Below are 13872 nucleotides of genomic sequence, written 5' to 3'. Positions count from 1 at the left end.
TTAATCTGCCGAACCAAAAGAATTAATGAGCCTGCAGGACCATCGGGCCTTGTCCGTCTGAGATACTGGCAGGAGAGAAGAGCAAAAGGTTGAGTTTGAGGGAAGCCCTTCATTTAGTGAGTGAGAGAAAGGAACAGCCATTGGAGAGGCCATGGAAAAGAGGAAGAAAATTTGTGTAATGATGGCCTGGTGCCAAAGGAGAGGAGGGGTTTTAAGAAAGACAGAGGATGGGGAAAACATCAAATGTTACAGACGTTCAGGAAAATGTACGGCTAAAGAAAATAAGTTGAATGACACTTAGTAGGGCCACACATTAACTACAGTTAATGTCAAATAAATAGAGAAGACTTGTATGTAGAAGAAAGCAGGGAGGTTGTAGTAGGTAAAGGATTTCTTGGTTTTATCTACATAATAAACACAAAATTAAAAGTAGTGTATTCTCCAACATTCCCCGATTTTATTAATTTTTATATTTTTATGAGGCATTCATTTCAGCTTAATTTACATAGTATATTAATTCAAAAGCAGAAACTGAGCATTTTATGTTTTAGAGATAAGAAACATAAATTTAGCTTGTCATTCTTTCTAATCATTATTCAAAACTGAAGTCTAGTAGCCAATTCTTCTTCTGAAGCGAATCCATTTTTTATCCCCAGGAACTATTATAAGTTCAATTAATCAATCGTGTTCCTGTTTTTCTCCTTCTTGCTATATTGTACCTAATTAGTCCCCTCTGTAATATTTTAAAAATAATTACAGACAAATAATGTAAAGGAAATCATTATTTTAAATGCTGTCACTTTCAACTTTGAAAGTCTGTTACCAGTTATTTATAGCATATGCTTGCCATCAAGATTCCTTGATAGAGATTGCTATGTTTATGTCTTATTAAAATGCACAAGACAGTTAGATCCTTTAAACAGTCCAGCAGCTCAATTTCACTGGTGAAAGATTCCTATTAGATGATATTCCATAAATGGTAAGATATCTATGAGATCAAAGAACAAGAGGTAAAGGGAAGTTTTGTAAAAAATATTTATTAAGAAAAATGTTATAACTCAGATGATTTACTAGTGACACAGCTCAGATTCAAAATTACCTTAATAGAATAGCAGAGAAACGGCAGATACCTAAAAATTTAATGCAATAAATTGTTTAAGGTCCTTGACTTTGGTATCAGATAGGCCTGGGTTCCATACATATCCTTGATCTTTGCTAACCTCTCTGAGCTCTAGAATCTTCATCATAATATCAAGGTAAGTATTGCTATAAGGTTTGGGGTTTTGGAGAATGTTAATCAAAATGATGTCTGTAAAGTACTTAGAGCATTGGAAACATCCAATAAATAAAACTATAATAATTATTACTATTATTTTATTATTATTATTATTACTAGCTGTGATACGTTTGAGTGACACTTAAAAATATAGCGACGCCATACTAAAAGTGCTTCATCTACTCTGAATTAGTGTATATGTGATCCTATGTGTTTCTCTCTAAGTTCTTTGTGTAACCAATGGTTGTAGGTTGTGACATGTTATAAAAGCAGTCATACCGTCCTTTGGAATCTTTAGATTTGAGTACCCCTATCTTGATTGGCAACCAGATAATATATATACAAAAATACAGACATTTCTCCCCAAAAACAAGTCAAAATAATGTAATCATTCATGATGACAAAGGGGAAAATATGCTAAAATATAATACTTAAGTTTTGCAACAGTAAATGAAAACTTGGCATTTTATAATGTCTTTTGATACCTTGAGAGGGCAAATCCAAACTCAAGGTAGGTAGGGAGATATGGTCCCCATTGTCTGATGTGGACTAAATCGGTCCTTCCCAACAGCACTTGAAATGATTATTTAGTTGGAAGCAACAGGAACCACCTCTGCTTGACTTATACTAAAAAGAGCTTACCAGCAGAATTCTTGGTGGTTTGTACAATCAAAGAAAAAGCTGAATAGGATCTAAGGAAGGATAAACAAAGAGAGAAACTTCAGCAATCTTGATCAGAAACTCAAAACAGTGCTTTTTTGGGGCAGTGCCATCAACACAGCTGAGGTCATGCACCTTCAAGCAACCAGCAATCAGCTCAAGGGTCAAGTGTCTGAGAGAGAGAATCTGATCACCCCGGGTTGAGACATGGACCCTTGGCCACTGGTGGAGTGCAGAGCACTGTGGTTGACAGTTCCACTAAGAGCACAGGGAATATGGAGGTAGAGTAACCCAAGGGGGAAAAGATGGAGTTCTTAGTCCAAAATAAGGGAGGAAGGGATAGTGGGCAGACAAGAAAATCCTATTTTACCTTTTCAAAGTTATATTAGGACCTGAATGTGGTTGACTGAAAGCACCCTAAAACTTTTCCATTTCATAAATATAGTGTCTTCTCTGATTTTTACATTTTTTAACAAAAGTGCTAATATGGCTTTTGTAGGCAGAATAATGCTCTTTCCCCCAAGAGATGTCCATGTCTTATTCTCTGGAGTTCATGAATGTTACTTTACATGGAAAAAGGTACTTCCCAGATGTAATTAAATTAAGAATTTCAGATGGATCAATTATCCTGGATTATCTGGACAGGCTCAATGTTACTATAAGCATCCTTTTAAGTCAAAGAAGGCAGGATTGTCAGTGTCAGAGGGATGCAGCATGAGAAAGACTTGATTGTCCATTGCTAGCTTTGAAGATGGAAGGGGACCATGAGCCAAAAAATGCAGGCAGACCACTTCTAGAAGCTGGAAAAGACAAGAAAACAGATATACTCCTAAAGCCTCCAGAAAATGATGCAGGCTTGCCTACATCTTAATTTTAGCCCAGTGAGACCCAGTCTGACCTACAGAACCATAAGATAATACATTTGTATCCTTTTAAGCCACTAACTTAGAGAAGCAATTGGAAACTTACCTGATGCCCATGTTATCTTGGCATTAAAGAGCAAAGGCTTTCATTTGCATTGCTATTAAATGTTTTATCGTATTTTTTAAAGTGCTGTTTTTCTCCTCCTTCAGCAATTCCATAGGCATTTATAAATCCTTCCAAACATTAGCCATTAGTCTTATAACCAAATATAGAAGGAGTACTGTAATAGTCTGTTCTTTGAAATAGACATCTTTTCATTCAGAAATCTTTTATTTGGTTTCTACTATTTGTTTGTTTGTAATCTAGAAACTGGGAGAAAATGGTCTCTAGTCCCTAATGGAGAGTAACCATGTTTTTATTACAGATGTTATTTGCGTTATGGTGAGAGACCTGGGTATGAATTTTAGCCATGTCAGGATATAAAGCCTTATACTAGTTGACTTAATCTCATTAAGTCTCGTTTCTTTATCTGAGAACTAGAAGTGACAATATCTATTTCATGGATTATTTAAAAGGTTTTAAAGAGATATTGTAAACAAAGCAGCTAGTACAGGAACCAATGCAGAGAAGCTATTCAAAAAAGGAGTAATGCCCCTCCTTCCCTTGCATTAAAAGAGGGTAAACCATAGCAGGCTTATTAAAGTCTTCTTGATAAATTCTTCTATACCTTTTCAGATGCAACTCCTTTATAATCTCGAGGAAAAAAGGCACATTTCTTTCTTTTCTCTTTTTTTTTTTTTGTTTTTTTGAGGAAGATTAGCCCTGAGCTAACATCTGCTGCCAATCCTCTTCTTTTTGCTGAGGAAGACTGGCCCTGAGCTAACATCCATGCCCATCTTCCTCCACTTTACATGTGGGATGCCTACCACAGCATGGCTTGCCATGCAATGCCATGTCCTCACCCGAGATCTGAACTGGCGAACGTCGGGCCGCAGAAGCGGAACGTGCAAACTTAACTACTGCACCACCGGGCTGGCCCCAAAACATTTCTTTCTGATTGCACATGTGTGTGTTTATGTTTAGGGGCATGTATGAAAATACAAGACTGCCTATGTGACATTAGTCACTACAGTCAATGCACCTTTTCAAGTTCTTGGTGACTTACATTTCCAAGACACAATCTTTTGGTTTGTTGGCTTGATTTTTTTGCTCATTTATTATATATGTTACCAAATTTATCAATCATTACTTCTATTTAAATAAAAGAGCTTTGGGCTTAAAAATATACTTTAGCTTTTAAGTATATGTCAAAAATTACAGAGTTCATTTAATGTCTATTCAAACTATTTTTTCACAGCTATGGCTCTGCATTTTAGGATAAAATGCTTCTTTTAGGCTTGTAGTGTCAGCAGAATATTTTTACATTAAATATTGTACACTGTCTGTTTTTCTCAAAGACTGTTGACTTTTTAAAATGAATTTTCTGTTAATTCATAGTCTTGTTATTTAAACAAAAGTATGGCTATTTAATGAGGCACGTTTACTATGTTTGCCAATAGTATTTCATTACTATTTAAATTCTTCTATTTGCAGTAAAAAACTGTATTTTCTACTACACTATTTGATATTTCCTATATAATATCCCATATGAAACAATTTTTTGAAATAATTCCGTGCTAAGATTTTTCTTAATTTCATGGCATTGCTGTTATCCCTCCTTCTGATAATGATAATAATAAATAATAATAATAATAATAATGTTGCTAATGCTTTCTCCCTCCCACCTTGAGAGTCAAGAAGCTCTGAGTCATGTTTGAAATAGTGAAACCACCATTTAGCATTTAAGATTTTACATGTATCTGCTCGTTCTAGTTAATTATTTATGTTTACTACCATGTTATTGATGAGAAACTTTAGCTCAGAAAATGTAAGTACCCTATGAAAGGTAACACAGTGTACACGGGATATTGCTGGTATTTGACCCAGCCTCTGCTTCCACAACTTGTGCGTAAATATTTTATTCCCCAGTTTATAGCTACAGCAGTTTGCTTTGTCCCAGTGGATCCTGTGTTAAGCTGCTTTGTGTAGAGAGTTGGTGTCTAATAGATACAAATGAATTAAAATAGTGTCTGTTTATTCTGGATGGAAACAGACTGAGTTAAAAGTAATATGGGGGGCTGGCCCCGTGGCCAAGTGGTTAAGTTCACGCGCTCCGCTGCAGGCGGCCCAGTGTTTCGTTGGTTCGAATCCTGGGCGCGGACATGGCACTGCTCATCAAACCACACTGAGGCGGCATCCCACATGCCACAACTAGAAGCACCCACAACGAAGAATATACAACTATGTACTGGGGGGCTTTGGGGAGAAAAAGGAAAAAAATAAAATCTTTAAAAAAAAAAATAATAATCATCCTGTTGCAAAAGCCTCTAGAAGCATCGGTTTGGTCTCACAAGAATGGCACAAAATGCCAGCAATACCAATGAAAAGAAACATGTTGTGGTCTTAGCTTTTATTTTGATGGTTACCATCTACAGAGAAACTCAGTTCATTAAATTTTCCCAATGGAAAAATATCTTAATATGGACACAAAGCCAAACAGTAATTAATATTTAGAATATTATTCTTACAGTTATCTCATCGCTGTAGTAGTAAAATTGCCAATGTTATCATTTTCTTCACTAAAAGACTTAGGGGTGAAAATCAAGTATATATTATGCTAATCTGAGTGTCAGTTTTTGAAGCCAATAGTTGCATGCAGTTATATCCTTAATTTAGTTATTAACCTTCAGCAAACATATACACAAAATGTATGTTTTGGATGCAAGCAATTAAAATCATGCAAAAGCTAATTAAGTCAATGTCAAAGCAAAATTAGGAAACTATTAAAATGAACCTCAAAAAATTGGATCTCTCTGGGCTTCCTAGCTACTGAAAATAGATAGTGTGTATAAATATAACTAAATACAATTCCTGCAGAGTGAAAAGCTGAGAAATAGGAAGAAAGGACTTTTCCCGTTCTAACATAATTAGTAATTCATTTTTCAAAACATCATGTAAATATATTTCTGCTAATTCTATCTAATAAACACACTATAACATATTTCTAGCATATTTTTTCTTTTCTTTCAAATCCTACTTTTTTTTCTTAGTGAATAACTGTCTATACCCCTTAGTAAGATCAGATTAAGTGTTTATTTAGATGATCCTTCTATTCTAAACATTGCTTTATACAACTAGTCATTTATCAGATATGTAAACTAGGGCAAAGGAACAGAGAATAAATTAACAATAGTATAAATACCAAGAATCTTCAAGGTAATTCCAAATAGTCCATAGAATTATGAAATGGTTTCAGAATCAATATTTTCCTAGTATTAAACTTTAAAAAAATCTGTTATCTTTAAGAGAGGTGTGCTTAACGACATGTAGTTGTTTGGCTCTGTGATTTTTAAGGGCTTAAAATACGTTATCTTATTTAATTTATGGGGATAAAATAGAGGGATTCATTTTTATTTAAGTGGGCACCAGGTGAGGATGTGGTAGCAATTTCAGTCTAATTCAATATTGTTAAACACTTACTGTGAGGAAGTCACAGGGCTTCAAAAGAATTAATTTGCCAGTAGAGCATATGCAAAAATAGTATTAAAGGAAAAACAGCATAAAAAGATATTTGTGGGTGTGTCTGTGTGTTTTAGTGAAGAACGAACTTTAATCTCTTGGCATCAGCAAAGTAACAAATGTAAGTCTGATGTTCCAAGCATCTTGAAAGTCCTCTGCAAGACTCATTGGAGAATATATAAACCATTTACCATCATAATGATACAATTCAAAAAATCCATTTAGTGCTTTAGACCATAAAGACTGTATAACAGTAATAAAAACACAGTCCACCTTGTAATTTCCTTCATCTCCTGTGGATCTCCTTCGAAAGCTTATATTGTCTTACCCAAACAGAAGGAAGACTTAGGATGATACCAGAACATCAAGCACTTGTGTCCTTTCTTTTGCAATGTTCTCTTATCCATTTTGTCAACACTGCTTGCCCCCTCTCTTGCCCTGCATCTTTTTGTTGTTGTTGTTATGAACTTTATAACTACCTTAAATAAAGAATATGCTATGGACCTAAAAAGACCCAAAGATTCTTCGAATACTTAAGGAGATAATAAGTAGATTCTCTTAGAGAATTTAAATCAGATTTTCCTCCAAGTTTTTGCCTTTGAAATAATCAAAACTCAAATTTGGTGAAAGATCACAATACAGTCCTTAGCCCTTTCACACAGGGAAAGTGGGTGAGCCAAGAAAATCTACAGTGTCACGCATGTTGTGTGTTAATGAATCAAAACATCGAAGTAAATACTATTCTAGTGATTAGGCTATATGAGTACATGTTGTTTTGGTTTTGACCAGCCAACATTTATTTTACATTCTTTGATTAGACACATTGCAATTTTTCCCCCAACTTTATTCAGGTATAATTGACAAATAAAATTGCATCTATTTAAGGTATGCAATATGGTGATTTGAAAATACATATATATATTGTAAAATGATTACCACAATCAAGTTAGTTATCACATCCCTCAACTCACATGTTACCGTTTGTGTGTGTGTGTGGTGAGAACATTTAAGATTTACTCTCTTAACAGATTTCAAGTATACAACACAGTATTTTTAACTCTAGTCATCATGGTGTATGTTAGATCCTCAAAGACTTAATTCATCTTATAACTGAAAGTTTGTGTCTCTGACCAACATCTCCTCATTTTCCATGCTCCCAGCCCCTAGCAACCACCATTCTACTCTCTGTTTCTACAAGTTCTAATTTTTTATATTCCACATGTAAGTGAAATCGTACAGTATTTGTGTTTCTTTGTCTGAATTATTTCACTTAGCCTAATGCCCTCCAGGTTCATTCTTCTTGTCCCCCTGCCCTTCATTTTCTGCTTTAGCTACTGTATCTTTAAGATAGTCTTTTATTTTCTGACCAAATCGGATGACTGACAACTGAGGACATTTCTTAAGTGGATATGGGTAAATGCAGGGCAAATAAAAGGACTTCTGTTTCACACAGTGAACTGCAAACTCATAAAATGTATTATCTTAAGAGGGATGACTAGGTTGACATCATCAACAGCAAAAGCTAAATATTAAGATTTATGAATCAGTTAATGTATTTTTTTGTTTACTTATTCAATAAAAACATGATATAGAACAGGCTGTCAAGTGCTTCATATTCTAATTGAGGAGTCACATAATAAACATTCAACTAAAGTAATTTCAGAGAGAGGTAAGGACTGTGTAGAAAATAAAAACAGCAGTGGGATTGAAATGACTGGGGTGGGGGAGGAGTCAGTGAAGAGGTCTCCGAGATGGAGGTGACTGCACGGTAAATAGACTCCTTATGAAAAGTTAAAGTCAAGATGTTTATGATTGTAATCTTTAAAGTCATGCTTGCAAAAAAGTCTAAAACTTCTTTTCACTCGTGTTAAGGTACACAAATTTACATTTTTCCTAAGGAGTTAGAGGCTACAGTAGGCATATGTAAGTGTTTGGGTTCTGTGGTCAGATAATGGGTTCAAATCTCAGCCATACCATGTATTCCAAGGAAATATGGACAAGTAACTTAACCTCTCTGTTTCTCATTTTACTCTTCTGTAAAAATGAGAATAATAATCGTTACAATATTAGTTTCATCTCACAGCATTGAATTCTTCTGCCACATACCGTTCAATAATTGTTAGCTACCAATATTGAATTTTAGCTAGACATAGAACACGTGAAGAGGTTGACTTGTGTTTAAATTCTTCAACTTTTAAAGAGAAATAAGGAACTATTAAAATAAATTATTTATGTTCATGGTTTTGAATTTGGACAAAGTGATTAAAATGAAAAACATTTTTAATTAGTTCATGTAGATGCAAAAAAGAATTATGCATACTATTAACTACACTTTTGTGTTTCTTTTTTTCTATTTTCAATAAAATTGTGATTCAAAAAACTCAAACTTACAAAATGCAGTAAGGCAGTAGTGAATATTATGAAGTTATTTGGTATAAAAATAGACCAGGATGAGATTTAAATGGAACGCAGTAGCATTATATAACTGAGTATACATAAAATAATTGCACTATTTTCTTTCCATTTCTTTTTCTGGCAGATTAGTTAGAAATTATGTAGTTCAGCAGTGCAAATTTATGACCTAATTCCAATACTATTTGATTATGCTACAGAGTTGGTAGGCAAATATTTAAAAAATCAAGAGGAGAAACTAACATGAACTCATATTGCAAAGAAGTTAGAGGCAAGAAGAGCAACCAATTAAAAACTGAGATCATTAGATATGTTAAATATATGTATATTTATTCTTATTAATATTATTGTATAAAGTTAAAGATAGCCAAACTTGGCAGGTGAAAATTAAAATAAAAAATTATTAAATACATATTTAAGTACTGTGATTGGTCTTCTATAATCATACTCTCCCAATATAATTTATGTCATGGAAATATTGTCATAATTTATTTTGTGATTTCTTTAAAGCACTAAATTGAACATGGTTAAATTCTATATCAGTCTCATAATAAATATGGACTTAAGCACAATTGATATGAAAATATGGTATTTTATATTGTAATAATGATATTTGTAAGATGAGTATTTTATAAAAGAAAGACTTGAAAAACTTTAGTTCAATTATTGAAGTTGGATAAATTATTTTATAGAAGCTTTACACTCATTGAATATCAATAGTGTAAATAGATATTTATCTAGATGTTTCCAATGTAAATTTTAGAGATTTTTAATAAATGCTAAATTCATATTTTAAAGAATTATTTTACTGCAGTCTCTCTGGAGTTTATAAAATATATACTTATAATATTTTTATATAACGTCTAAGCATTGCCTTAAATTGCAGCACTGATTCTCACATTTTTTTCTCAATACCTATGGAAATATTAGCTTTGTAAAAGATTTGCTAAACTACAAATTGTTCCTAATGGCATAACACATTTTTGCCTGGGCCTAACCTTCTGGCATCATTTTCTAAAGTGCCAGGAGGAAGGTAGGTAAGTTTCAGAGCATAAATCTATTCCTTTACAGTGAGTTGAAAATCAACCTTTACATTTTCCAATATTGCAAATAGGGGCCATAACTGATGTGGTCATCAATTAAGAACATAAAAAAGTTGTCGGAAAAGTGATATTATAGTCTAGGATTCCTTTTCTTAAAAAATACTAAATTTAGAGCTCATAGCTCTTTTGATTCCAGAGATAAAAATGGTGTGCTACTAAGATAAAAATGGGTTTCATTTTGGATGACCTCTGATTGTTGGTGGCTGACCAGGGTGCAATTTGGAGCTCTGGCACCGTTGGATAGAGAGGTGTAATCTGCCATTAGCCCTACTTCCCTGCTGGTCCCCTTCTCTGTTGACCTGGCACGTTTTTCCTCTTCCACTTCAGGAATGATGGGAAAGAGACAGATCAGAGGAAACTAAATAAGTAGCTGCAGGATAGGGTAAAATCTTAGAGCTAATGCTCTTGTCTCTCTGACCTTTTCCAGAGGAAGCAGAGAGCAGCCTGTTTCTAAGTTCTTACTAAGACAATGCAGGTTATTCTTGCATGTATTCAATCAACACAGACATATTGTACACCCTTGGTGTCCCTACTGAGCTAGTGGGTTGGTGTTCATTAGTTAGAGCTGGGGATACCATAAAGCAACAAAATTAAGGTGTCCCTGATAAATAGTTTGTAGATCAATTGCCATATATTTGATCCTAATTGAAATGTATGAGAGAAGTTCACTTAGGTAATATATTAGAATACTTATGTTATTTGAATCTACTTTTTGCAAAATGATGAATTACTTATTCCTCATTTTATGTGGTTTGTAATTTACTTTTACAACTTTGTAAAGGGTCATTCTTGGACTAGTGACAAGTGCTGCATTTCTCATTAAAGGTGTAATGATTGAGAGGGTGAAATCCAACATTTGATGATGAAACGTTTTCTGTGTGGTACATTTAGTATGGCTTAAATTACAAAACCCAGAATTTATGAGTCATACAACAATTATCTCTCCAGCTACATCTTTTTCAGTGAATGATTCATAGCCTCTAAGGCATGACAAAGCTTGTTTCCCTTTTGTGGAATTAAGCATCTCACCCAACCATTGCTTACTGTTAATCTTAAAATAAAAATATTATAGTACATTTTAAGCTAAGAGAACATCTTTGCTAGTTTTATGCTTAAGAATAAAATATATATTTTTTTTAATTTATGGTAGTTTCTATGATCACAAAAGGTGTTTATATATTTGTGTCACTTTGGTGTAATTGGTAATGTGTGTAAAGTGTTGGTGAACATGAACAGTTGAGTTGTTTCATTAAAATTAGCAGAACACAATACTTTAGTGCCTATCAAGTCAGCCAAAATGAATCACCATGACTTTGTAATTAAAAGAAATAGCAGAAGCTTAACATTATTATGCCAGAAGTATCATTCTTAGTCTTCTGTGGGTTTTGGGATATTAGGCATGCCATTTTTAGGGATGACCTTCTGATTTATGCTATTTCCATTGTTTCAAAAAAAAAGTTCAATAAGTGTTTACTTCAGTGCATTTTTTTCTAATGAATGACCACCAATAAAAAATATTTTATTTTTTATCCTCCAGGCAATACAGCTAAAGTATATATTGAGATTCAGGATGAAAATGATCATCCCCCAGTATTTCAGAAAAAATTCTACATTGGAGGTGTATCTGAAGATGCAAGGATGTTTGCTTCTGTGCTCAGAGTCAAGGTATGAGAAAATTTATTAAGATGCAGAACTAAAGTAAATGCAAAAGCTCAGATTTTGCGGATAAACTATAACCATGTAGTTTGCCTTGACTGAGTAGTTATTCATGTTGTTTGAACAATAGTCTGAAACTTGGAGATATATGCATTTAATTAGCCAAACTAAATATAGATTAATTATGAGGTGAATACTAAGCAACATTTTGTGCTTTTTCTTTTCTACAGAAGTAGGAATAAAATATGTATGATGTTTTAGATTGAATAAGATATTAAAATGTGTTTTCCTAGTAGATTTTTATGCATCCAATAGGTTTAATTCAGAATAACTCCAAAGATTCTCAAAATGGACTTTCTAATGGCAAATATAAAATTAGCGTTTTCTGCTAGAAGAAATAATGTAACCAAATTCTCTATTTTTTTCTGCAATAATTTAAAGAATTCCAAATGCTAGTTAAACAAATGTGAAAAACTCTACTAATTTTAGTACTTTACTAAAAGTTAAAAAAATGGATATGTCAAAAAAATTGCTAACCTACTAAGAATTAACAAAATACAATATCTAAGATGAAAGTTGATAATTTTCAATGTTCCTCTAGTTAGTTATTATCAAATATGTTTAAAGATTTTTTAAAGGACTGGCAGTACATAAAGTTGCAAGTTTTATTACTAAGAAATAAATTTATATATTGCGTTGCAGTTTGGGAAACGTTTAGAGGCTAGAGCCTTATAGATTCTCAATTACAGAGTTATTTTTCTGAAAGTATTTTAATAATCGATTTTTTTAATAGCTATTAACATACTCATGTGAAACCTAAATTTCCTGAACAAATCCAGCTGTTGATCGCCTGTAGTTTTGCACATGAGCTATTGTCTTTCTTTCCCTCTTACCAGGAGAACCATGATTAAAACTCTTCTTACATCTAGTTTGATCACGTTAAATACCCTAAGTAAGAAAGAGAAAAATCAACCAAGCAAATAAAGCATGTGAGTTGTGCTTGCAAAATAGCTCTTCCACAGTGCCAAATACTGACTCCTGATCTAAATCACCAGTTACAGCTAAAAGTGGTCCACAAATTTAAGTCAATCATATTATATCCTGTTTGGATTATGATTTTCAAGTAACAGGCCTTCGGAGCTGATTTTTATCTTGTTTTATGTTTTAGTCCCACTAACTATTGATTGGGTCAGTTCATTGATTTAGTCTGTAAATATTTTGGAATACTTGTAGTGCACACTGTTTTAGAAGTTGGACATAGAGCAATTCAAAAAACAATCCAACTAATAAGAAAACTAAAGTTATCACCCTAGTAATACAAACTAGTGAAAGAAACAAATGGTAGTTCGAGAAAATCAGTAGCTGTTTAATGTAAATTCATTTAGTCAAGAGCAAGACTTGTGGATTCCAGGTAGGTAAGGAGCATTCTGGGTATTCCAATATAAAGACCCTAAAACTAGAGGGAGCTTAGAGGCCATTGTGACTGTAGAAGACTGACTGGAGAGGAGATTGGAAATGTAGCCCTGGACTAGAATATAGGATTTATTCTAGATGTGCTAAAAAGAAAGTCTTTAAATGCTTTTTTCCAGAGGTGAGGCATAACCCAATATAAAAGGATTGTTCTAGAAGGATGTTGTGCAGGGTTGGGGGTGAGTGTGAAAACAGTGTTTTCAGACAAGAGTGAGAACAGAACTTGATGCATTACTTTCCAGGCATGATTTGATAGTGGCTTAGAGCATCACGGTAGGCTGGGGAGATGCTGAGAAGGGAGTCAAACGACAGCCGAAGGATTTGCTGATGGATTCTGTGTGGGGCATTAGAAAAAATCAAAAATGACTCTGAGGTTTTTGTTCTGGATTGAACCCCATCCCTCCCCCAGATACTGTGTAGCAGGAATCAAGAGTTCATTTTTGGAGATTTTATGTGTGTGAGGCTTTTTCAGTATACAAGCATAGTTCTTGGCAAGACAATTGCAGATGCTGATCTGGATTCAGGAAAGAAATCACAGGCCAGGATGAAATCACCTAGAAAATGGATGTTGATTAAAAAAACAGTCCAAACACTAAGTCTTGAGAACTCAACACTTAGAGACCAGGAAGAGGATCCATCAAAGGGTACTGAGAAGTGGCTGCCAGGAGGTAGCTGAAATACTAGGCAAATCCACAGTCTGGGCGCCATGTGAAGAACAAGACTGGTAAGAGAGAGCGTGATCAACTACCAAATGCTCCTACAAATAGAATGTCCCTGTGGATTTTTAACGTGACCACTTATGATAATAAGAGT

General features: G+C 33.9%; 1 protein-coding gene across 3 annotated transcripts in view; it reads left to right on the top strand.

Moving 5' to 3' along the window:
- PCDH15 (protocadherin related 15) overlaps window positions 1-13872 on the top strand; it is a 954225-nt gene that overhangs the window by 860384 nt on the left and 79969 nt on the right. For all 3 annotated transcript variants that reach the window (XM_070611305.1, XM_070611290.1, XM_070611296.1), the window contains one exon: window positions 11471-11598. In XM_070611305.1, the coding sequence (XP_070467406.1) occupies window positions 11471-11598 (128 nt within the window). The remainder of the gene's footprint in view (window positions 1-11470; window positions 11599-13872) is intronic.

The sequence above is a fragment of the Equus przewalskii genome, chromosome 1 (genome assembly GCF_037783145.1).
Source record: "Equus przewalskii isolate Varuska chromosome 1, EquPr2, whole genome shotgun sequence".
NCBI classification, from domain to species: Eukaryota; Metazoa; Chordata; class Mammalia; order Perissodactyla; family Equidae; genus Equus; species Equus przewalskii.
The sequence above is the reverse complement of the archived record's forward strand: the minus strand, read 5'-3'. Positions and strand labels throughout refer to the sequence as shown.